Below are 27245 nucleotides of genomic sequence, written 5' to 3' on the forward strand. Positions count from 1 at the left end.
TTTTTTTATTTTTTTCCTTTCACTTGTATATAACTATAAAACAGAGGCAGTTGGGGCTTAAATTTTCTTTTTCAGGAATCTTCTTTGTATTATTTATTCTTGTTTTAAAGATATTAAATTGAAATAATTGTTCATTCATCTCATTCACTTTTGAGAGAGCCACAAAGAAAACAGTTCTCCACACTAAAAAAAAAAAAGAAAACAAAGAAAAAACCCACTAAAAATCATATTTTCCATGGGAATATTCTAGCACCACCTTCAAAACTCATATTTATTGCAAAAGTGACCTTTGTGTCAAAGGTGTGCATTTTGCTTTTCCATCATCTAGTAAAAATGGCCAAGTCCTTTGGAAAACAGTAATTCAAGATGATTGGAAGAAACATGTTTAAGCAATACATCCCAAATACACACCAAATTTAACAAAACCTAGCACTCTTTAGTGTGATGTGCCTGTAGAACTCTCCACTTCTAGTGGTCAATGAATATCCAGAGAGCTAATCTTTCCTTGCACAGTCATCTACTCTTTTTCTTCCAGACCTTCCTGAGTGGGAACCCAGTGCCTGATTCAAATACAGAGGGAACAAGATGTGGATTTAAACGGCAACAGTCAGACAGTTTGCGAGTAATTACAGAATTTCAAAAGAAAGGGGGGAAAAAGGTCTGAAAAAGAAGGAGTGAGATAGCTAGAAAAAGCCTGTTCAATGACAGCCACAACGCTGATGTTTTATCAACTTTGTTTTTGTCCCAAATATGAAACACAGCATCATATGGGCTGCTCTGAACTAAACTAAAAGGCAGTACATACAGTAAGACAAGAAGCAATGGCTTCTTGAGTAAAAACTGAAAAACTGAAAAATAAGAATAAGAACCGAAAGACTGAAAAACAGAAAAAAAAATTCTAGCAAACCTGACTGAAATTGAGGACATTTTCTGGTTTTTTTATATCAACAGTGGTGGGGATTCAAGCTCTGCCTCTCCAAAATGTCTCATTCTCCGTCAAACCAAGCCCATCTTACACATTAGCACTTCTCCTTGAGGACTACACCAGAAATGACTATCATTTATTGTTTTGAAGTCCTTTTGAACTTTCATACTCTAAATTGTGCATTAAGTTTTTAGTATATTCCATAGATACAACAGAGTAATATACAAGCAGATGGCACTGCTTCATGCTATATTTTTAATCTCAACATAAGTGCTTTTCATTTCAGCCTCTGTTGTTCTGGACTGCAGATGCATTTGCATCTGCAGTCCAGAAAACTACTGAAAACCAGGTCTGGTAGAAATGAGAAAGGAATGTGACTTCTCAGTACAAATCAGGTTTACCATACAACTTCAGACACATGAAAGAAAAGCTGATACGTCAATAAAAAGTTGCTCCTTGAATAAAACAATATATGTCACATAAAATGCTGGCTTAGAGAAGCCATACTGTTTTACTCTTGTTAATTTGTTAATTCACCGAGTTCATTTAATTCAGACTTCAGTTCAAAAGCATTAAACTAGGGAAGATATGCATATTTTTTTGATACATCTTTTGCTTATGCAATAGAACCGCTTTCATTTTAGAAGCCTGAAGCAGAAAATACTGTGACAGTGAAGACAGAAATCAAACAAGTGCTTGTATTATCAGAAACTATGTGGACTTTGAGATAAACTTATTTCCTGATGCCATCCTGTCTATTAAAACATGTGTATTGAAACATCATGGGTATTAAAACTTCAGAAGTTCAGAAACCTTGTATGATAGAAGCATACATACGAGCCAGAGCACCCCACCTACAGTCCTTTCTTTTTCAACTATGCTAATGTAAAACAGAAAACGTAGCCAGATACTTCAGGATATTTCTTTGCATTTGTTTTTAAAATAATAAGTAGCTGAGTAACCTTATTGCTTGCTTGTTTGTTTAAGAACAAACAATTTGTTCTGTTGATTTCAGTGGCAGAACATATGCTGAATAATCCCCTCCCCCTAGCAACTAGTCCTTTCCTGCCAGAAGTAAGGCAATATATTTATTTCCATTTTAATTCCTTCTTGTTGTGTTCCTTCCCATTTCAAAAATATCTCAAACTCCCAAATGAACATTATTGAGGAAATTAATATAAAGTGTCATATAAATTTTTTACTTCCCTTTTTCCAAGTGAAGAAGGAGTAGTGGACACAAACTGCTCTGAAGCTCATAAATTAGCTGTCACTGAACAAAACTTCCCTGTTCCAAACATATATGACACCAGTCCTTCACAGTTCTGCTCAGAAGAGCTGCAGGAATAGACACATTCCAGTGTGACAGGCTAACAACAAACAGTGACATACTGCACCAACACAGTGAAATTATTTTCCAAAGTGTTTCGTAATGTAGACAACATATTCCAAAACAAGAAAATAGTCCAAGACCTTCTATAAAATTCTGAAGATATTCTCCCACAACAAGGATTTAAAAGATCAGGATCTCAACACATATACAAGTTCAGTATGAGCCTCTGTGGAAAGTGGAAATCTTGCAGGAGGTGGAAAGTCTCTGACTCTTCCAAAAGACTTGACAGTAAGGGTATCTGTATTCTGCAGCATACCTTCACTGCATAGACCAGTGTCATAATTCTTTCTTTAATTAAAGCTGTTTCCATGTTTTTTAAGTTCTAGAAATCTGAATTCACTCACCCACAAATTCTGAATGCCTTGATAATTTAAATGCATTATTTCAATCTACACAGACTTCATTTTGCCAGCCTATTTCCTGCCCACATCTATATTTTTAACAGAGTGGTACAGAGAACTTAAGCCAAAGAAATTATAGAAAAGTATTAAAGTATATATTTATACTTTGCATGAATATTTAATTTATACAGAATTGTAATTGCTGAAAGCAAGTTGCTTGGTTTTAGGTCTTTGACTTTGAAAATAACAAAATTGAATGTCAGTTTAGCCTACAGTATGAACATTCACTTTGAATAATCAGTAACGTTCTATAATTGTATATGAAAATTAGTTAATGGCAGTTTCAGCTTCCTAGCTGGATAACAATTCATTTTAACCATCTATAATTCAATCAGATTATACCTTGTTTTACATATTTTAATAGAAGCTTTCTTCTGGTTATTTTACAAATTATATATGCAAATTATGTATTAAATAATTGATGAAGGAACTTGTTTTGCTTGTAGCTATAAGGAATGCTTTTCTTCACAAATATATTTAGGCAGTAGTTCTTTTCTCAGCAAGATTTTTGCATAGTATTTTAAAAGATATTTAAACTCCTGCCGTGATGAGGGCTTATTTAGAAACACCAAGTATAATTTAGTAACCTGATTTATGAAGCCATTTATACAATATAGTGAAATAGCATTGTTGAATAATTTCATTGCATAGCGATAATAATCTTCTCTGAAAATCCCAAACTCTGTAACTCTTGGGAAACTCTGTACTACTGTGGTCTATGATAGGACAAAGTATATCACGGTAATTAGCCTTCCTATTTTATTAATGCTTTATAAAACAGTTAGAGGTTAATCCAGCAGTTATTTTTTCCTATTTCCCAATTTCATACCCTAATACTCAGTAACAGGGGGAAATAGAGTCATTAATCTTTTACTAGGCAGGTGGTAAATGGTGTAATGGAATATTAAGTATCATGCATTATTTACAATTATATGTATGTATGTAGGTAGGTATACACAGACATATATAACAAGGATATTTTAATTTTAAATATTCCAGGATCTATCCCTTCACCTGTTGTATAAGAGTGCCAGTGTTTTAAATGTTACTTCCCTCTTTTCTTTAACTGAACAATTAACATGCGCTCAAGTATTTCTGTAAAAAGACTTTTTAAACTAAAATTGAATATTGGCAGACAGGTTAGGCCCACAAGATCTTAGATACTTAAGCCTTGTGTTTCCTAACCTTGTAAGTACTACATTAGTAAGTTATAAACAATTCTTTCTCTCATTTGAAGACATGCACAGTATAAATGCAAATTTGAAAATTGCTCTCTTTTTCAAGCTGTGAGATTTGAACAAATGAAAAATAGCTTTCATGATTGAAAAGGCTGGAGCGCTCATGATACTGTGTGGACACTTAAAAATTACGATCATTTCAGTGCCTGGAAATTAATATAAAACAATATGACACATAAGAACAGAGTAACTTCCCCTGACAACACTGAGATCTGTAGAGAGAACTCCTACAGAAAAAAGTGAGAAAGAGGCACCTTCATATTGATCTTAGAACTCAACAGTTTTCCTCTGAAGAATCTCAATCTTAAACATACATATTTCAAAGGCCTCCATTTTCCTGATGAAAGAAAGGATATCTCTGCTGCTGAACACAGAAAGTGCTGAAGAGATGCTCACTAAGGTCTGAAAAGAGCTACAGATGAAGCCTGTCAGTTTTCACCCTTGTGTTGCAATGCTTCATGAAGAACCTGGGAAACAGCAGTCTTTGAAAAGCAGTAGATTTGTAAATGGAAATCCAAATTTCCACAATTAAGAATTTCTCTTTTTAAAGGACACAAAGCAGACAACACTATAAAATGCAATGCTAGTGAGTTTTCCTCCCAAAAAAATTAGTAAAGCATGTCTCTTGATATACAGACATTCTTCCCTTGTGTCTGTTTTTTTTTTTTTTTTTGGAACCTACAGCAAACTGATTAGCGGAGTGTCGGAACAGGGCAAACAACACCCAACAATCTTGTTCAAAACACCTGCAAATACTACAGAGTGCCCCAGAATAAAAGCCCAAAAGATGCCAGCATTTTCCCATCTACTTTACTTGTGTTAGCTGGCAGCGACACAAATTAAAAAGAGAGATTTATGTTACATTTATTTCTCCAGTGCTTTTAAATTCATGCTTCTTGAAAGGGCACAGGCCTTTGGAATTCTGCAGAACAAATCTACTTTCCAATAGATTTTTTTTTTAGAAAAAATTATAAGGTCTCTCTACTTTATCCTAGTGTTCATATTTTATTTCTTTTACTATTTTTTAAATACAGCAACACATAATATTTTAAATATTCAAAGCAAAAAACAGACTGAATATTGAGAACACTTAGGCATACAATATCCAAACCTAGGATCTTTTGATATTAACTGCCTGTAATTACTTGGGTAGCTTGTTTTGTATCATGTTTATTGGTGATCAATCCCATCACTGATACAAAGTTTCTTAAATTAATGCAAGCATGAGATTTAATTAATGAAAGCTAATGTAGATTAGAACATAATTTTAAAGAATGAGAGAGATTTGATATTGTATAGTTGGGATTTTTAAAATTTGAAACTGAAACTATCAGAATAAATATTTAACAGTATTTTTTATCATTATTTGATTCTGACACATCACATAATAAATAGCATGTAAGATCCAAATTCAGTAAGAAATGTTTTTTCATGTGTGAAGACTCAACACAATATAAGCACAAAAAAAAAACAGAATTTTTAGTGGAAATTTTTCTATTACATGTGCATTTTGAAAATAATAATATGGAACTCTTTCATAGGTTTTCAGTGATCCTAAAATAATTTTGGAAAAATATACTAAAAACTTAATTAATAATAAGATATTTTGGGCAAGAAATTATAAGACAACTTAAATCTAAATATAATAACCAGAAATTGGTATTTATATCAAGAGAAGATATAAATTTCATTTTTAAAATGTAGTAAGTAGCAATAGTTTTTCCTTTTATACCTGAAACTTGTCACAACCTTCAGCAGTTCTCATATCTGTTTGTTGATTGCACATTGGTTTGCAACTGATTTCTAAGTATTCAAAATATAAAAGTATTTAGATAAATTGATTTTTGCTAAGGTATAAGAACAAAACAGCCAGAAAATCGCACTATTAAGTGCAACTATTCAGTCCAATATTGTCTTTCTTAGGGAAATACTTTCAATAAATGAAGAACAAAATTTGACTACTCTCCATATTGCTTCTGTCAAAGTACATTTACCAGTAGTCAAACATCAAAAAGATGAAATTGTCAGTTTATTTAAAATGTGAGGAATGTATCGGTAAGCAAAAAATTTTTATCCTAAAATTTTTACCTTTATGTTACAATGTCCTAAGCCATTTTTCTCAATTACCCAACAACAAAATAAATAATGACTGCTGTCATTCTTTCTTACACAGAATTAGCAGTGTAATCCCATTTTGGTATTAATCACTACAGTTTCAAGAGCATGTGCCATTAATTCAACTTAATGTGCTGCAACCAATCAATACTTAGTCTCTAAACTCATTTGTTCTTTGGCTCTACATCACAAAAATAATTGTTGTAAAGTAGGTCTTTTTATCATCTTCAGGGTGAAGAACTGTTTAGGTAAACTCTGTAACTCAAGTTTCAGCGGATGCATTAATCTTACACTAAAATCATGATCTTCAAAGTATTTAACATGGGTTTTCCTAGTATTCTAAAATACATTTTCAAATAATACTACAGAAGCCTGAAATTGCTTTTGTGAAGTATAAGAGTTTTTTACTTAGTGAACGCTTACAGAACTCACACTTCGTAAAACACAGTAGTTCACATGCACCATATTGCACAGTGATGTTAGGTCACTAAATATTCAGTAATTGCTCTGAAATGCTAACATGGTTCAATATGAATGCCATTTTTTTTAATGAATCACTGTCTGTTAACGTTTGTACCTGTTCAGGCTGTGGACATTTCTGCAGTTTGCTGTGTCACGTGGCAAGCAACTCATCACGCTACATTTTGACATGAGCAAACGCAGGAAATCAGCTCTCCCAGGCACTTCTTTCTCACTGCTGCCTTCCCCTCCTAGCATCACTGCACTGGCAGATTTGTACACACCACATAAACTGTATAATCATTTGCATTTTTCACCTGATATGATGTGTCTCACCTCACTGAACTTCCTTGGCATTTACTATGAGCTTGATGCATCCCTGCGCTCCATCCTCCTGCTGGTGAGGAGGTGTGGAAGTGTGAGGCTGCCCTGTGGCTGCAGCAGGAGGGTGAAGGCATTAGGGGCTTCTGGGGCAGTCTGCTCTCTTAACCCTTCTCTTTTTTTTGGGCTGCAGAAGGCACAAAGATTTGCAGAGGTGCCAATTATCAGGTCTGCAGTTATGGCCCTGTCTTCCCGGTATTCTGTGAACTGGTGTCCTGAAGACCTGTATTCACTTGGTATCCTTTGCACAGAGCATGACTAGCAGTAACTGCCTGGTATGTAAACTTTAAGAGATAAAATACAAGGATCTTGTATTTGACAAAAAATGAGACCTTTATAAGGACTATGGCTGCCCAATTTTGGTCTGTCCTTGCAGCTTTCTTCATTAGGGCTCTCCTCTTGGATGTACAGAATTCTCCTGCACAGTCTCTCTGCTGTAGAGGTAATGCTCAATATGTTTAGAGATGATAATCACCCTCTGACAGATTTGCTGGACAGAAATAATGCCATGAAAACATTCATACAAGAGACAGCAGTAAGAACCTTATTTTTATTTAATCAGTCACAATGCAAACTATAGTCATAGCAGTTTTAGAAAAGGCCAAAGCTATTAGGCACACAGAGTCTGCAGGTTTTGATGTTAGAATAAGTGATGACAGCAAGATGGATCTTTGGGAATATAGCATATATATCAGAATGATAACAAAAGTGAGAAGGCAACTAATCAGATGGGTACCAACAGATGTAATTTGATTTGCTTTCCCTAAGCAGTTTCATAAAATACAATTCTGCCCTTGCTGTTATGAGAGATCAGCTTCAGATGACCCTTTATTTACCTTCAAGGGTAAATATACTGATTGGATTTGGCCAGTGTTTGTGGCAGCTCAAGCACTTAGAGCTGTGAAAACTGCCTGTCCCATGTGCCTTTGCCCAATTTACTCTTTCACACCTTTGCTCCCCTCACTTAATGTCACAGTACAAGGCATGGATGAACCAGGACCGTATTTTACTTCAATTATCTTTCCCATCCTTTTCCCATTTCCTGGCATAATTTAATCACAATTCAACTGCATCTGGCTCACTGCTAAAGACTACTACCTATCAGAACTATCTGGCAAAAAACGAACTTGATACGTTTTTTTCGGGTGTACCAAAGAAGAAGAAGAAAAAAAAACCAGCCAAATAAACAAAACTACTGAAAAAACCCCACAAAGGAAAAAAAAAAAAAAACCACTCACAAAAAAGCCCCAACCCAACCCCATGAAAACAAACAAAAAAAGAAATCCCTCAAAACCAACCTAAAACCCTACCCAAAATCCCACATAAAACCCAAACCAAAACAAAAAGCAACGGCAAAACCCTCTTGCTTCCCTGGAGAGTGCTACAATATATAATGAATTTTCTTGCCAATACAGAGGCACCTTCATCTGAAAGCCATGCTTTGCTACCTGACTCTTTATACAGGATGGAAGATCTGAAAGAAATTATCCTGGAATGCAGGCAGGTCCAAAAGGAGGAGAGTGAGCTCTGACTGTACATGACTGAAATACTAAAATACCATTCTGCATTCTAAGAGGAATTATCAGTAATGTTATTTTCATTGGTAACACCGATAACATTTTCTACATAAATCCTAAAAGGCTGGTGCCACTGCAAAATGCCTTTTGAACTAGCTGCTTGCAGGTTCTGCTTGGGAGGAAGAGCTGTGGGAAAGCTGCAGGTTGTGGGTTGCACAGGATATGCTCTCACAGCATTTGGTGTGATAATATTTGCATTCCATTTACCCCCCATAAGCCAAAAAGCCAAAACTAGGCTTTCTGCTTTATAGAGAGAGAATATTTAAAAGATCTAACATACAAAAATAGTAAGGTGTTGGTATATAATGTATCTTAAAAAAAAATTCTATTTGGCATCAAATTAAAATATCCATTCTTACAAGTTCTCTGGAGTCAAATCCTCAATTGTCTTTTCTGTCTGTGTAAGTACAGGTAAGATAAATGGTTAAATATTTAAAGCTTACATCAGAAAGAGCATCAAAATACATTTGAATCCAATTCATTGTATTTTAGTCTTATAATTTTTAAAATATTTGTATATGTGAAATTGATGGTAATAATAACAATGCACTTCTTAGATTTATATTGGAAAGTTAGACATGATAATAAAGTTTTACAAGTCAAAACACAAAGGAAAAAAAAAGACAGTTTTCATTGAGGTAAACAACAGGCTGCTGTATAATAATTTCTTCCATAGCCTGTCTTCCACTTTCTGTAACTACATGTGGTGTTTGACAGCATGTGTTCTGAGACCATAAGCAGAGATCACACAGCTCGCAGAAGTAACTTATAAATAATGAAATTATCACCCATTCAGATACAGACACCAAAGAGATGGTTCAACTTTTTCTGCTACACCTTGCATAAAAAGTTCCTTTTGAGTGCCACACCATCAATGTGCAATATTTAAAGCAGAAAATTGTCATGCCTCTTTTGTTCCAGTAAGCATACCAGAAACTCACTTTGCATTAAACAATGCATGCCAGAAACACAGAGAATAAAACATATCCTCTAGACATCAGCTTTCAAGACACTCATTCTCTCTGCACTCACAGAATGGCACATGAGGCAAACACAGCAGAGGTTTCACTTCATTGAGTTCACTGTTATTACATGAGGAATTAATTTATCTGAATACATCTGAACTTTTAATGAGTTCTGTGTGAATGCTGGCCTAACCTCTGGCTTTTGTGGTTTGATTTTTTTTGTGGTTGGGGGCGGGGGGCTAAGGGCCCTCAGCTTTTAAAATTCAAAAATATCCTCTTTTTCTCAATTCAAGACTGGCCTAATTAATGGAGAAAGAGCTCTCAGGATATTAGTCAGATTGCCAGTTCAGAGAAAGTGATGCTCAAAAAAACTAACAACCTCATAGTCCCATAGGTAGCATTTTGATTTTAGCTTTACACTTTACACAGTGAAAAAGGTGTAAAGGGACCAAACAGATGTCATTCCAGAGTGCACTATGCATGCAATGAGGGGAAGTTGATGCTGTGACCTCCATCTTCTTGAGAAGCTGGGAATTACACCAGTTCTTAACTCCTGCTGTGCAAGACTGGAAAGAGGTGTTCACCAGACAGTGTGGCAAAATGAGGGATGGATTTAGCTGTGATATTGAGTGAGGGGAAGGAAAAAGATCACAAAGTATAAGTTTAGATACAGAAAATTCTCAGATACCTTCACTGTCCCCAGTATTGAACTCATGAAGTCTATATGGCAGTGTTCTGCCTGGATTTCCTAACTTGCCATGTGTCTCTGAATTCTAAACAATACAATACACAAGAATACTGTGATGTATAAAATGCAGGGGAGTTTCTAAATGCCACATTTTTCAGAGTTTACACCAACCATATTCTGCTTTCTACCCTCAGCAGAGTATTATCAGTGGAGTTCTGATTCAGTAACAATTGAAAGCATAATAACCATTTTATGACCATAGCATCCCAGCATCTCTCTCTTTGATTTGTATATTTACAAGGATTCCAGAAGATATATGCAGTCACTAAAAATAAGGTTATAAACAACTTACAGACAGAATTTTTGTGGTTGCTGTCTTTGCTGGGCAACATCTTGACTCCTCTTGATTTCAGTTCAATTGCCTTTTTTACTGAGAAGACAAGCAAACAAAGAGAAAATAATTCATTATTAAACCTCATTAAAAGCACATATAGCTTAAAAATCATGCATTAAAATAATACAAAGCTATATAGGAAACCTACAGCAGATTGAAATAACTGCAGCTTCTGTTATAATCCAAATAAATTTTTGGTTTTATTTATTTTTACAAAGAATACAACCATGTCCTTTTTGAACAGATATTATCAGGATTGGCAATATTTTGGATTCAAGTATCTTTATGTTCAAAGAAAAGAACAGCCTGTCCTAATTACAAGTATGGATTTCCTGTGTTTGCCATTCCATATAAGAAATCTCAAACATTAAAAAAATATTTCTTACATAGAATATACAGAACATTATCTTCATATATTCAAGGACTACAAGCTTTCAATGTGATATTCACACCTGCTTTTGTTTGATTCACTTTTCATCAGGAGACATGTTTTTAGTTCTGTTTCCCAGTGAGATTAACACAGTGCGTTACATTATTTGGCTCACCTAAACCCTTTTGAATCTACAGGGCAATTTCAACTGAATTAGAAAGAAGAAAGAGAGTAAGAGCTCTCACAGGGGCAAAGTTTTGTGAGAAAGAACAGATGCATCAGAGGTTTAATATCTTTTTTCTCTGTTTAGTCAGCTGAATGGCTGATAAACTCCCAGCCTATCCCTATTAAGTAGTTTGGGCACCATAGGTGGGATCAGGAGCCAAGTAGGAAGAGACGTGAGAAGACAGCAGTGCAGCTATACATTAAGGAAGACACAGGGTAGAATTTTAATTGTAATAGTAGGAGAAAAGGACAGAAATATAGGACACCTTCACAGGATATTAGTTCTGTGGGAACAAATTGAGCAATGGAAAGTAAAATCAGATGTAGAAAATAATTGAGGAACAAGCATGAGCAATTCAAAACTATTGTGTCAAAAAACAATAGCAATTGCAAAATAGCTGATGACTGACTCTGTACCAGAATGCTAATGACAACATCAAGATGCATTTCAGTTACCAAAATTACAAAAACCTGTAATGCTTCCCTGATTAATATTAAATACCTTTTTTTCTAGACCTTGCAGGGGCTGATAATCTCAAAATGCACTTATTTTCCAAGATACAAACAGAAACACAAATTCAACTCAAACATTTCTTACATGGAAGTAATTAGTGACTCACAGTAAATAAATTCATACTATAGAATGTAAGTTATACTTTTTGCCATTACACAGTATAAATTTTATAATTACTACAATATACACTGATGTGTATGTAAACATTTCTAAGTGAAGTGGTAGAAAGTAAGTTGTCTTTCAATACTACATTAAAAATCATTATTCCATTGTATTTATTTCTATATTGTAACTTCAGAGGGAAGGCGGCTTTTCTTGACTACTGAAATTGAGCAAGTGCTGCAGAAAGTACATTCTGTGTTATGTGCAAGTGCAGTCATTCACGCCTAAATGAGGAAAACAGGTGTTCAAATGATGAAAGATGATTGAAACACAATTGTAGCTGAATAGTATGAAATGGTTATGATAGCAGTGTGGTGTTTTCTTCTAAGGCAGGAACTGTACATCATACAGAGACATCAGTGCAGGCAATATTATCCCCAAGGCATTTTGGAAGGGCAAACTTTATGGATATGGTTTTATTTGGATTTGGAACCTAAGTTTCCAGACTTAGGTTCGAAAGTCTCCATCAAGTACCACCTTAAGTTGTTTTTCAGGCTGTGTAACAAATCTGTTAAAATTATTCTATATTTAATGGGAAATGAACAACACAGTTCTTGCAGAGAATATCTGGCATATTGTCTGGAGCTGCGGTCCCTCCAGCAGTATGAATTTCTCAATTTATTAATATCTATGTTATGTAAAACCTGTGAGCAGTTTTTTGAGGATTCAGAACACATTGCTTACATGGATGAGTAATAAAAACGTTGAGTTATTAGGCAATGGACAGAAAAAAAGAACTCTATTCCTCTTCTTCTCTTTGTGCTGTGACACTATTTTAGAGTAAAAATCACAATCATCATGCAAATTCCTTGTGACATTTCACTCTTAAGGGCGTTTGTTATACATATTTGAAGCACACTTCATGTGAATGAGAAAAATGATACTCACAAGCTTTATTTGAAATACAGAGGTCACAAATTGAAACAAGATGTTTTGACTAGATATACGAAAAGCTTTTTGACTGTCATGCACTGAAACATGTCCTGCAGTTTCTATCCTTGGATTTTTTTCAGATGTCAAGAAAAAGGCATTCTTTATCTTACTGAAAGAACATTAGGGAGGGGATGCACAAAACTTAAGATCAGTCATCTAAATGTATGTTTTATGAAGAGAAATAGCTTACTCAAGGGGGTGATTCAGCCCCTTCTAAGATAGACACAATGAATCCTTCTCTGGAAATGCCTTTTTCTCTCCACAAAATATAACAGAAACAAATAATACTTGCTGAAGCTAGACCCCTACATTTTAGACAGCAAACATTAGCTGGAATGAGTCTTTTTGCCTGGAAAACTTTAACGGCCAAATGTAGTTATCTGGGAGACATATGGACCCAAGAGGTGAAATAGGATAGTTTGATATATGAAAAGCAAACTTTTGCCTCTTTTATTCTTGAATGTGTAAGTTTTTGCATGTACCCTATAAGGTGTTTTATTGTCATTTTAAAAAGTATTAGGCAAGCATAGTCCCTAAAATAAAAACTATTCAACGTTTGAAAAAGAAACAGAGACTACTGCACACTGTGATTCAAGTGAACCAGTTCAACTCCTCCTGTAAATAAAAGAAATTCTCTAAATTGGACGTTTTATAACAATTTAAATCCCATTGGAATAACTTTTCTGAGACACTTCTCTTTAACTTCCCCATTGCACCTTCATTAGAAAGGTTTTCCTGATTTCAAAGATGATTTTCCATTTGAAAGCACAAAAAGAGGAATGAGTTTACATTAATAATGTTAGAACTGAACAGCACTTTCCAACTTTTAAGTGATTACTTTTGAAAATCTGCACAGCCTTCTGCTAGCTTCACGTAAACATCCAGTTAAGCTTACTTAATTTGCTTACTTCACCTTTTCTGTTCATCATACCTTCAAGACTCTTTTGGAGATGAGTTACCTACTCAGGGAAGAGGGCAGAGAGCTGAGCGCTGGAAATCCACAACAATCTTATCAGAGTACTGGAAAGCACCAGTGGTATTCCTTAAACTTTTGCTACAGCTGAAATAAACTCATCCATGAAAGGAATATATGCCTGGTCTTTTCTGAATGGATCATGAAAGTAAAAATTTTAGGTTGTAAATCTTCATTCAAATCTGTGACTTTCATGCAGCTCTTAGTTTCTGACATATTTGAACATGTGTGAAGAAAATACATTTTACCCCAGACTTCGGTGACATAATATGCTTTTCCCCAATTATCCAAATACATGAGTATCTTGCTGATTTTTCTTCCTGCATGAAATGACCTCCAAGACCTCAAATACTGGCTACCACTCAAAGCTAAAATATTCTGACATCATCTGTTGGTACTTCCTCAAGCTGCTCTGCTGCTGCTCCGCTGAGTTCAGCTCTTGGCTGCCCTTCACTGCAGATATTTCCTAAGTACAGATATTTGAAGGTGAAGAGGAACAGCATATTGCCCAGGTTGTGGTGACAAGAAGCACCTTTCCTGTCCAGTCTGAAGCTCTACGTCACTATAAGGGATATATATAGATATATTTGAACGGTTCTCTGGTTTTGTTACAGTAAAGGAAGAACCCCAATATTTTCAGTATTTTTTACATATGATACATATCTTTTACAAAGACTTACACTTGGCTTTAAATATTTTGCAGAGTTCAGTAAAAAAGTGATGTGTTTGCAAGAACATTCATAAGATTATTCTTGAAGGAACTTAGCAGATTTATCTCAGTACAGTGCATAATTAATCAATTTCCTTTTGCTTTAGTTTCACTGTTCGGATTTTCTTTAATATGAGTAATCCTGTTGTAAAACAAAGTATTTTCTTAATTTAGATTGAAGAGTCCACTTCAGTGCTCTGTTTCTTTTGCCCTGGTGCCTAATCTTTCCACACTCTCCTCCAAAGACATAATTATGAGAATAGTACCTTTTTTTGGCCCTGGAATAAATAACCTACAGCTTCACATTTAGCAGCATCAATGTTCTATCCAGATTATACTTATGAATGAAACATTTCTTTCTAATTACTCAAAGTCATGTGAGATCAGTAAACAGTTTGTTATCTGTTTCTAGGTTTTCTTCTGCTTCACTATGGCCTGTTGTACTATGAATTCTTTCTAAAAGTTTAGTATTTATGAGAGTAAGAAAAAAGCAACCATTCTCAATCTTACTATTAACTTTAGTTTATGAAGGGAATTCTATAATAATTTTGTTGATAAAACAAGATCCCACACTCAATAAGTGTGGATGCTTCCAAATGGGAGCATCCTAAGAAGCTTTTCCTCTCAGCTGCCCACTTGACTTTTTGCAGAAGCATCACGGCCTTCCATAGGATCTCTAGTTTAAACTAATTCATTGGAATATCCATCCCTTTTCTGTTTCTCTATTCCCTGCCTGAAGAGTATTCCATCTAATTCACTCTCCCAGTGTTTCTGTCACTATCAGCTTTCAAAATCTTCCCTACTAATCAGTATTATAACTCCAGAGAGCTTCACAGCAGGCACAAATGTTTCTCCTATATGGCTACCTGTAAAAGCTGTAGGTTCATGATCAGTTGGCTTCCTTGTTCCATCAATTCAGCAAAGTACTGCCTGTCACTATCAGACCTTCCACCTGCTCCCTGTGCTGGAAATCTCTGCATGCAGAACTAGTAAATAAATGGCACCAAGATAAATTGGTGTCACAGTAGATTTTTACACAAATCTTTCTCATTCTATTTGTATAAGCTGACACAGGTTCTGCAGGTTTAAAAAGAAGCACAGCCATTTGTTTTCCATTAACCTTCTCTATGTTTCCTAGCTGGCCCCTTGCCCTGATGGACTGCCTTAGCTACTTTGTGCTTTCAGTGTATGATATATCATAATAAAACCGGTCCAGCAGGCATCAAGTCTTCAATGACTGCAGATATTCTCCATAGTTCTGGAAAATTGTATCAATACAATTTAGTCTATGAATATACAGCATTGCAGAACACACTGGGTAGTAGTGTCTAGGAACTGATTCTAAAAGTAAATCATAAAATGAGAACCATTCAGTTCCTTGTTTGAATGCCACTTCAGCCATTGTCTTTTGAATAGTCTTAACTGAATGGCTGTTACTAAATTGGCATCTTCTTAGGGCTGATATCATGAGACAGCTACGTCTGAGCCTTTTTAGCAACATTTTACTAGACATGTAAGAAAGAAGTGTCACTGTGGCAGTACTGGACTACATAAGTGGTTCTATTAACCACAGAAAAGAATTGACAAGAAAGATGGTGGATTATCTCCTTGTTGATGTTTTCATATCAAGGTTTACTCTCTTGATAATAAAATTTCACAAAATATATATTTTTGTCTCAGGACCATTTAAAGGAAAAGTCCATTCAGCATCACTCTAAGAGCTAAAAAATATCAGTTTTTTTTCTGGTTCTTGATGTTATCAATTGCTCTTATTATTTTTCTTTCTAAATATACTCTAAGTAACAATTCTAAATGAAACCCCTGACTAAAAGTACCATGCATCAAGGAAACACCGCAAATTCTTTTCATTTATTTAAAACATAATTTCTAGCATTTTAAAGAATATGTGGGAAGGACAGGCATTTATAGGCAGACTTTGTGAATTATGAAAATACATTGAAAGATCTAGCAATTGCAAGTTGATTTACATTATTTCACTCACGGTTTTCCATTAGCATACATTTATTTCAGCAGCCTCTATTATATTCATTGTTTGACTTCAGGATTATCTGTTTGTTAAATCCTGAATTAATTAATGTAATTAAACACAACAGATAGATAACTTGTGGTACATAATTATCAAAATACCTAATACCTTCTCGAACCTCTCTGAAAACTTGCCAAAAATAGAATTTATTTGAAACACTCTACAACAGAGGCCAGAGTTACTGCAAAAGTAAAAAAGTAAACCCAGTCATTAATCATGTTTTGTTTTGGAAGCTTTCCTATTCTGTTCTACTTCTAAGAATTTTGAAATAAATATTTAACTAAAGCAGACCACTTTTAGCTGTATAGCTAAAGGCATTGTGGGTTCTTTCCTCCTAAAAAGAAAACAAAAAATATTTTTAAAAATCCTTCTATTGTTCTGGCAATAAGCAAAAGCTAAGCAGGCATACTGTACATGCTGTAAATAGGCAAAGAAGCAGAGGATTCTTCATGACACCTTTTAAGTCATTCTGTGTACATTGATAAGCTTTGTTTCTAGGACCTGCCGGGTTTTCATCTCCTTGTTAAGGATACTTCACCTCTGGGGAATTTACACATTTATGAAGCACTGGCATAAGACAAATCATATGCTCTGCAACTGCCACTGAATATGCAAAGAGAATTCATGTATTAGCATAGGTGAGGGTAGGGGAATTTAAAATAAAAAAAAAAAGTTCATAACTGAATGACTGCAACATCTTACCCCAGCAATGCTGTCAAGGAGCAAGGCAGAAGAATAACTGTATCCAATGATATATATGGTGAGTTCATTTCCATGAGACCAGTGTTGCTGGTATGGCAGATATGAAGAAGACAAGGAAGAGCATGTCACTGCAATGTAATTTTTTTCTGGTGGTTTTCAGGGCTATTCAACACCATGCCTCCTTCTGAATAGAAACTCTGAAGCTACAAAAAATATTCCACAGGTAAACATAGAGAAATTGGGACACAAATATTTTTATTGACGAAATCAACATCAAAATACAAAAAATCAAATGAAAATGGCAACAGCTTGCCAAGTATTTCAATACTATGTTTACTTGATGCATTAAGATGTGCTATTCTAGTACAGTGCTAATTTTTTTTTATACCAGTGAGCTGGTTTTCTTGACCATGTAAAAAATGGGGCATTAAATATTGCTAAAAATGCAAGCTTCAAAGATCTGAAAAAATTGCTGGACAAATTAATTATGCACAGCTTTATATCCAATTGGTAGTTCCAATATTTTAATGAAATAAATTATAATAATTCTGTTTGCCTGATGAAAGATCAAACAAAGGAAAGAAAATTAAATTGACTGCTTGTTAGTATTAGTTTTGGCTGACTGGAAAAGGCCAAGTTACAGCAATAATATAGCTATGGTAAGATAATAATAAACATGATGTTAATTTGATATGAGGGGGAAAGAGTAATTACAGGATCTGTATGCTAACTATATAAAAAGTGTGATAATCAGAATTCTTACTAGGAAAAGAAAAAGTTTATTATCCCATTGTTGCTCAAAGAGGTATGTTATGCTGCCTCCCATACTGACTTGCTTTCAAAAAGCCAGTGACACTGATAGATGTGCTAGGTTAGTGGGGAGATTTAACAATAGATGGAAATGAAACTCCAAATAGGCCACTCCTCTTCCCCTCACCCTTTCCAGTAAGAGAAGGATAAAGACAGAGACTATGGGTTGAGATAATAAAAAGAAAAAAAAGCCATGGAATAAGGAACACATAGTAACAGCAACAATATCAATAACAAAAGTATAAAAAAAAGAGAAGGTGCTTTACACGCTACAGGAGTTTGCCACCTTGACTTAGTTCCATGTGGCTGCCAGGACAAAGACAGCATGGTGGATGCTCTCTTTGGTTGACTCTCCCTGTCCTTGAGCCAAAAACAATGGGAAAGAATGGTGGACAAACCCCTGAAAGCCAGACTGTCTGTGTCATGGCACACTGTCAGAAGCTGAACTTGATTCTGCATGGCTGCTTCTGGCACTGGCGCTGCACCATGCTAGCTCTGCTGGGGTTTTGGCTCCACAACATGGCGGTCCTGCTATTGTTGGCACCAGGGCTTGGAGACACAGTGGCTTTACATGTCTCCAAGCCCTGTCCCAGAGAAACAGGACAGGGATGACCAGCACCAGCAGCAGAGAATGATCCCGACAGAGTTGATCCCAACAACCTCCCCAACGGAAAGGCAAAATTAGATGCTTCTGGGGGTGTACTCAACCTCTTCTGGCCCCGAAAAGCACCCCACCACCAATTATATGGCTGGTATAGAACAGCAACCTTGCCCTGCCTACACAGATGTAGGGCCTGCCCCCTCTGCAGCCAGGACAGTGAGGCAATAAAAAGCTCACCTGCGCACACACAGAGGAGCACAGAGATATGGTGGTGGATGGGTGAGACAAATGCCACCTCTCCCTGGCCTTTCTGGAACCACTCTAGATCTGTCACCATAGGTGCAGAAGAAACGCAGAGGGTCCTGGGCAAGTGGGGGATCAACACAGAGACCCAACCTCTACCCCAGCCTCCCCAGGGCTGTCCCTGGTGAGACCCAGTCCCAGGGGCTAGGGCACAGCTTACTCTAGGAGCTCTCCAGTCACTTCAGAGACTCAGGAGGGGTCCTGCTCAGGGATACAGAGCTGATTGTGGAGTAAAAGGGAAGAGCATTTTGGTATTCCACAAGGATAATTATGGAGTATTTAGGGAAGGAACCAACATCAGGTAAAGGAATGGATTAAATTGGCACAAGAGGTGTGTGAGATCAGAACAGATAGATTGTAATAGATTTATATTAAAAATATAAAAATGGAAAAAATATATTTGTGTATTGAGTTTGAGCAGCAGATTTTTGTGGGGGGTAGGGGTGCTGCAGGGGTGGCTTCTGTGAAGAGTTGTCAGAAGCATCCCTCATGTCCAACAGAACCAAAACCAGATGGTTCCAAGATGGACCTGCCACTAGCTAAGGCTGAGGGGTAACATATTTAAGAAGGAAAAAAGTCACAGTGCAGCATTAATAGCAGCCAGAGAAAGGAGTGAGACTATGTGAGGGTTGAGCCTGATTTGCCCGTGACAGTACCTGGTGAGTGATACTTTTCTGTCCTTATCTCAATACATTTTCTCTTGTCCTGGTGAGGTGGAGGAGTGAATGACTGATATGGTGGGCACCTGGCATCCAGCCAACATCAACCCACCACAGTCCTTATGATGCTATCTCAAATGGACAAGCTTGTGATTTTGTTTTGTGAATAGCATTTACACCTGACAGGTACCATAAAAAAATCTATATAAGGACTCTAAAGCACAACTTACTATCTGGCAAAGCATAAAGGCTGCTTTCATTAAATATCTAGGGACTGCAATTAAATTTACTAACTTTTCTATTTCCCTGAAACAATGGTCCATTACAGCACAATTATACATCTTCACCACACACACATGAATGAACCAAGCAAGCAGTCACTAAGAGACAGCACAAACTGACTTTAAAGAGCTATTCTTTCTAGCAAGCAGCAACAGGAGAAAGCAGTCAAAGTAACATTAGAAAGTTCAGTCCCAAATGCCCTGAGGACAGCTGCTCAAGACTTAGAATTTCTGGGAAATTAGAACAATCACAAAGATTCCTTCAGTTTGGCTGGTAATGAGGACTCATCTATTAGTAAAGTGAGTGTTAAATCGTTACGTAAAAAAGTCTATATATTTCTTTCACATGTCTCAAAGACAGGATAGCTCAATATATCAACGCATCAATCCCAACTACATGTGTGTATTCTGAAACAGTCTGTTTAAACCATTGGGAATAGCTGCCCATAAGCAAAATGTTTCTTGGAGGTCTCAGAGTCATATAGCCAGCAATGCAGGATTTGCTCAGAGGACAAATACAAGGATTGTGTCTGGAGACAATCAGACATTGGAGGCATTCTTTCACTGCTAGGTTTTGTGCCTGAAAACAAGGCCGTGTCTGTCACAAGACTTAGATATTGTGGTTTTTTTTTTTTTTTTGTTTCATGATCAGTTCAAATAATTATTTAACTTGAGAGAAGTACCTAAGATGGAAATACATGTCAAGGCTGTTGAATTTTAGTAGAAATAAGTTTCTGAAAACAAAAACATAAGGGAGAAGCTCAAAGTGCTGAGACATTATAGCCTGGAGAAGAGAAAACTTGGTGGAATCAGGGGTAGATCTTGTTGGTGTGAATTAATACCTGTGAGATGAGATGGTGTAAAGTAGGTGGAGCCAGAGTATTCATTATGATAACCACTGACAAGATGGAAAGCAATAAGCACAAATTGAAACTCAGGAAAACCCACTTACAAGAAAAGTGAAAACCTTTTTATTCTGAGGGTAAACACTGGCGCTGGTTGCCCAGAGAGGCTGCAGAGTCTCTAATCTTGTAGGTATTCCAAACCCAACCCTGACCCTGTCCTGGGCAGCTTGCTTTAGGTTGCCCTTCTTTGAGAAGGACACTGGGCCAGGTGAGCTCCAGAGGGCTCTTCCAACCTCTGCTATTGTGCAATTTGTGATACTAGTAGATTTCTCTAGCTGAAAATATTGTTACTTCTGCTTTATTTTCAAATACACACATAATATAATTACTAATGCTGTGTAATAAAAAGAACTTAATGAAGCAGTTAGATTAACCTGTTTTTTATACCACTATGAATTTTCATCCTATGGGTCTTGAATTCTTTCTCTGATGTTTTAACACAGTTTATATTTATATCACTAACATAGGAATTTATTTAATTGCAATTGAGTCTGATAAGATAGATGACTATGTAAGTCATGATCTCTCACGTAATTCAGAAATCTTTGTATTAAATACAGTAAAATGTATAAACTTGCAATTCATAAGAATGATTTAAATTAAGAAAGGAAATTTCTGTAATTGTAAGAATTTGAATTGCAATAAGATACTTTCACATGTAATTCAAGGTATATTCTACATCAAGGAAGTTCACACTTTTATCCAATATCTGACGTATTATGCAGATCAAGAGAGATACATCTGAAATAACTATCTGTCCAGATATTTCCCAGAAGTTTTAACTACTTGGTGAGTATTTGTCTAGAGATAAGATATATTGAAGAAGAACAGAACTTGTTTTCCAGTGCATGTTACATCATCACAAACTTCCTCCTTTTTATTCTGTTGGTTCATAGTTTTCTTGTGCCTCAGCAGGACAAATCACAATGTTTTTGTGGACCCCAATTTACAGTCTTAAGACCTGAAGATACAGAGTTAACATAAGCAGTGCATTTACATTCATAGTACCCAGCAGTGGTATTATATATGTATCCTTGGTAAACTTTGGAAAAAAAATAAGTTGTAAGTGCAAAGCATCACATACTTATGCTGAGTTGACAAAATGAAATGAAATTTCAGATCTTTTTTTCTGAAATGTTCAAAATATTATAAAAACTAAAAGGACTATGTATATTAAATGCTTTTGTTGCACATGCATGACATAGTCACCAGAAAACATACAGTTGTTGCAATGTATTTGTCATTTCAAAAATTATAGAGGTACCACAGTTTCAGGGAAAAAACACAAATGTTTAAATTTATAAAGGATTTGATGCTGTGGGGGGTAAAAGGGTTGAAACAGTGTATGTAAGTGCAGAATTTGAAAACACAGATAAATTAAGAAGCTTTTCTATTTTCAATATTACTACCATGTCTTTCATCTTGAGTAATGATTTATAAAGTACAAAAATCAATCAATAATCCATTCTAAAACATTGCATTTTACAAAGTATCTACATGAACATAAATAGAAATGACAGCAACACTGACATCCTTTTGTCTTCTTTTGAAGTTGTATATGCAAATATATGCAGGAGCCTGAAATATAATCTGTACTATACTATGGTTGAGTCAAATTTCCAAACAATGAATGTAGCTTCTGGATAAGAGTTAGGTTTTGAATAAGGAAGGAAGACAATGTTTAGATAGAAGCCTGCCTTTGTGTGGAATTGACTTTCTGCAAGTTGCATTCCAGGCATGTTTTTAAAGCAAAGATCAGACTGACTGCAAAGAAATTTATTATGAAAAAAGTGAGCAAGCAAATGCATATTTGGAGCAGACTGCATTGTGAAGCACACATACTTCCAAAAGTATGTCCCTAGAGATGTCTGATCACACAAGGAAAACAGATATTCAGCGTCAGAGCAATAGTTACATAGTAATAACAAGAGTCAGCTTTTTACTGTGTCTGTGATATTTAAACATAATTATCAAATTCTACCACCACTTTACTGACGCCTAAAGGTAAAGGGCTTTTTAGGCATGCTTTCATAGGTTCCCTACCTTGAAACTGAGCATTAAATCCCTTTCGTCGGTGATTGCTATCAGACGTAAAATGGAGTCGTAACCAGTTCTTACTGCTGATAACTGGAGAAGGTAGATTCATACCACTCAACCTGGAAAAAGAAAAAAAAAATCTAATGTTAAAAAAAATCCATGTGTACACCGCTTTAAAGAGAAATCCCCCTAAACCTCAAAATATATGAGATCACAATTATTCACTGTCATCTAATCTCAATGTATTACTAGTTAAGTAACTATTATGTTGCGAGAAACGAGGGGTTTTTTTCTCATTACAGTTATCCCTTTTATGATTACAACTTGTTTTTCCGAACTATTTTTTCATGAATTAAAGAAGAAAACCAGTCTTGTGAGAGTGTGTGCATGCAAGTGTAGGTGTGCATGCATGTGTCAAAACATTCAGCAGAAAATAAGCCTATTCAGTTATGACAAAGTCTCATCATCTGACTCCCTGCTGTGGGATTTGACAGGAAGTCAAAGAAGTGTTAAATAAGGGTTATGGACACTATCTAATTTTTAGTTTGAGTGGTAAGTTATAGGTACGCAACTATGCTAGTAGAACTGATTTTGTGTATATTAAGTCCAATCCACATTTAATAAAAAAAAAACCAGAGAAGTCTAAGCACAACAGTGGGTATGAAGAAAGTGCACAAAGAATTTTTCTAATACAGTAATACAGGCAACAGGCCCTTGGCCCACACTGGATTATTCCATTGTCATTCATTACACTGCACCACTACACCATTTGTTAATGCAGTAGCTACCACAAAGAACATAACATGATGTAAATTCATGTCTTACTTTACCAGATGGTACCCTTTTCTTTTTGTTTTGCATGACCATGCTCCAGATTTCAATTTTTTTTTCCCTGAATAGCTCTGGAGAACTACACAAAATTAAGTTTATCCTTTTAAAAATGTTGATTACTTAAAACAAAAGTCAAACTGATGAATATGAGAAATTCTCAGCTAAGATATGATCTGTGTGAGGGTAGATTTGCCAGTGCTAAAGGAGACACAGTACATATATTGGAGCTAAAAAATAACCAAACTGAAATGGGATTTAGTCTCCCTCCAAAATTAATCAGTATAGTGAAATAGATGCCTTTTTTTCATCACAGTATGAGATATCAGAGTTTCATTAAATATTCCAGATTAATAGGAAACTCATCATGTTAAGAAATAATGTTTCTGGAGAAGTCTAGCTAGAACCATGGCTGAATCCCTTTTATTTTTTTCTGCAGTAGAGCAAGACCAATATATTTAAATATAGAGATTTTTAATGGATGGGGTTTTTTCTACATATGACATGCAAACTAAATCAGAGAAATTTCATTTTAATTTATAATCTCATTTTCTTTATCTTCTTGTTAACAACATGAGGAAAACCCAAACCCTACTTAAAAACAGTTTTGATTGAAGAAAAGGGTTGGTCTTTTACAAGAAGATTTACACACTTCATTTTAAACATGGCATTCAATAGTTCTTAAGGGTGTTCATTAAAATATTCAGACCTATATATTTCTACATCTCATTCAGATGGACTTTTATACTTTATATATTCTTTCAGACACACTTTATATTAGAGCACCACTCTAAATATTTGTAATTACAAACTGGCCTTTTCTGTTTCAAATCTACTTGAATTTGGGTGTACCTGTAGAAAGTACTGAGATATAACGAAAAGGAAAATAAAAAACAAAACCATATGTGGAGTACAGAATATATCTTTGCTAGTATCTCTTAGCTATTGTCAAAATGTATGCTAAAACTAAAAGTTTTTACTATACATAGGCTGTACTTCCTATCACTGAACTGATAATTCATTTGTCCAAGAACATAAAGTTACATTCTAGAAACACGGTTTTAGGGGTTGGTTTTACTTTAAAAAAGAAATGTACAAGTAGTAACATTCTAGCTAGTATATCCAGAGCTCTGAATTTCAAAGCTGGCAAAACTCTAGGCTGAAATATTAAATTGTAATATGAATTACATTGCACATTAATAAAAGATTAAATGAAAATCATTATAAAAGCATGTTCAGAGCAGATCTTTCCTTAGGTATATATCTAATAAACAGATATTTCCCTGACACACAATACGCAAGATATTTTCATGTCTGTGTGAACTCTGCAAGGTTCTTAACAGTGTCAAATCTCCCCATAATACTAAGAAACATAATATGAAAATGACACTGAGAGAGTATTTAACACAACCTATTTTAGCACAGCTCTAATTTAGCTGCATAATTTCTTTCATACTGAACTCAAGATAAGGATATGTTCTTTAACAGTAATGCTTTTTATGTTTTAGTTGGAGAAAGTGAGAAAGGGTAGAAAATCTTGGTGGTCCTTGGAAGAAAGTTATAACTAGTATATGGCACAGTGATGTTTGTTTGGTTGGTTTTTTTTTTGTAAGGTTTTTAAAACCTCTTCACTATAGTACACAAATTTAAAAAAAAAAACAAACAAACACCACAATCTGTGAACGTTAGCTGGCAATCCTGTAGCTGACATGTGGACATCAAAAGTGATGCCCCTACACAAAGTACTTCACTCTATAGCATTCATATTGTGTAGATGGGACTTCCTGTAGAAAATTTCAGTTCATTTCATTCATCCAGTAATGGCAGATCCAAAAGTTTGTGGATACAGTGTAAAATTCCTCTTTACATGTTAATTGATCATTTTCATGGAATTTCTGAACGATGGGCAACCAAAGCTGTGTATGGAAGAGAGAGGTGGGCATGGTTACTGATGAAAGTGGCAGATCATCCCATGAATTGATACAGCAGGCAGGTCTGAACCTCATACAGAAGTTGAAGTATTATATGACACGGAGTTTTTTTCCTTCTTTCTTATCTCTAGGTGTTTTATGGGTTTTTGGTTTTTTTTTTTTAAATAATGGAATAGGAGACAAACTACTTCCATGGCACAGTAAATATCAAAATAAAAAAAACCAAACATGTATGTTCCTCAGAGAAAAGTAAAAATCAGTAATGTCAAGGACAGTTGGATTCCAGTCCTACAAATCAGAATATTATACCTACAGAAAAGGACACAATGTGGGGGAGGGGTCGATAGAACACATTTTCTTTGGTATTCTGGTATACAAAATACAAGTCCATGGCCAGAGGATGTGCTTTCAATTTAGCTGCTCTTGTTCACCAATAGAGAGGTTGGACACCACTGCTCAACAGATTCCCAAGGTGACATTCTCCAGATGGAATGATCCCTCCCAGTCCCACAAAGAACAATTTCCTATGAGCTTGACCAGCTGAGAGGTGCATCATGTACCACAATTTGTGACTAAGTGCCCACATGTGTGCTGCTGCTACTACATGTGCTCCCTCTGACTAAGTATAGCCTTTACTATTACATGATACCTTTTTCGTTGAATATTTATGGAAAATAAGCAGTTTGGTTATGTTCATATTAGTAAATTGAACAGTGGCACTTCATATGAATTTCTGCTTAAGAGTCTGCACTATTTAAGTTTAAAACAACAGAAAATAATGGAATCTTGGAATAATAGAATCATTTGGGTTGGAAGGAATCTTAAAGATTATCTGGTTGCAAGCACCTGCCATTGGCAAGGACATCTTTCACTAGACTAGTTTGCTCAAAGCCCCATCCAATCTTGCCTTGGACACTCCAAGGCATAGGGACTCCACAGCTTCTCTGGGTGACCTGTTCCTGTGCCTCATCAGACACATATTGAAGCTATTCTGCCCATGACTGGTGTGTGCTCCCTTGATCTCTCATGAGATCAATGTAGGCAGCTGAGTAAACCACAGGATCTCAATAGGCATTGGGAATGTGACCATCCCTTCTGATGTGTTCAGGAAATACTAACAGGCAGGACTTGTGCTGGTAGGTTGCTACAAAAGAAAAGGTGCAACTAAAGCAAAGTTGTCTTTATTTCAAGTGCACATACATAATATTCATTCCTGTGGCATATGAATAAAGGTAGAGTAATTTTAGCTCAGTTTAGGTGTTATATCTAAAATCAGATGGAGGCTTGGAACTACTTTGTATCAGACAAATTATTCAGATAGAATAAAACCCCCCATATTTCTTAATATCAAAGTTCTCCTTAGAAGACTTCATGCTTTGATCTCTATTAAGTATTTCTCCAATGCTGTCTAAAAAGAATATTGAAAGTTTCTCTCTTCTTTTTAGCTGAAAACATTTATTATATAGGAAGTAATAGAAAAGAAATTAAATTCCTCACTTATGTTTAAATTCTGCCTCCACTATGAAAATTGTAATGCATTTTTGAAACTGATTTTAAAGCCTAGCATAGATAGTCTTGAATATCTGCCCTAGCCTAGATAGATAGTGATATCTAATCTAAATTACCTTAATCAAGTTGTTCAAGAGAGAACACATATATACGTATAAATAATGTTATTTGTGCATTTTCTGGAAATAGCTGGTTTGACTTGCAGAGTGTTGA

The 27245-nt window shown here is 35.5% G+C and overlaps 1 protein-coding gene across 1 annotated transcript in view; it reads right to left on the reverse strand.

Annotated features, from left to right (window-relative positions):
- The window catches only part of CSMD1 (CUB and Sushi multiple domains 1), a 1057303-nt gene that overhangs the window by 361602 nt on the left and 668456 nt on the right, over positions 1-27245 (reverse strand). Inside the window, exons 6-7 of the mRNA XM_030946379.1 lie at positions 22771-22883; positions 10492-10569 (exon numbers count right to left, since the gene is read on the reverse strand). Coding sequence (XP_030802239.1) covers positions 10492-10569; positions 22771-22883 — 191 coding nt within the window. The remainder of the gene's footprint in view (positions 1-10491; positions 10570-22770; positions 22884-27245) is intronic.

Source organism: Camarhynchus parvulus, chromosome 3 (genome assembly GCF_901933205.1).
Source record: "Camarhynchus parvulus chromosome 3, STF_HiC, whole genome shotgun sequence".
Taxonomy (NCBI): Eukaryota; Metazoa; Chordata; class Aves; order Passeriformes; family Thraupidae; genus Camarhynchus; species Camarhynchus parvulus.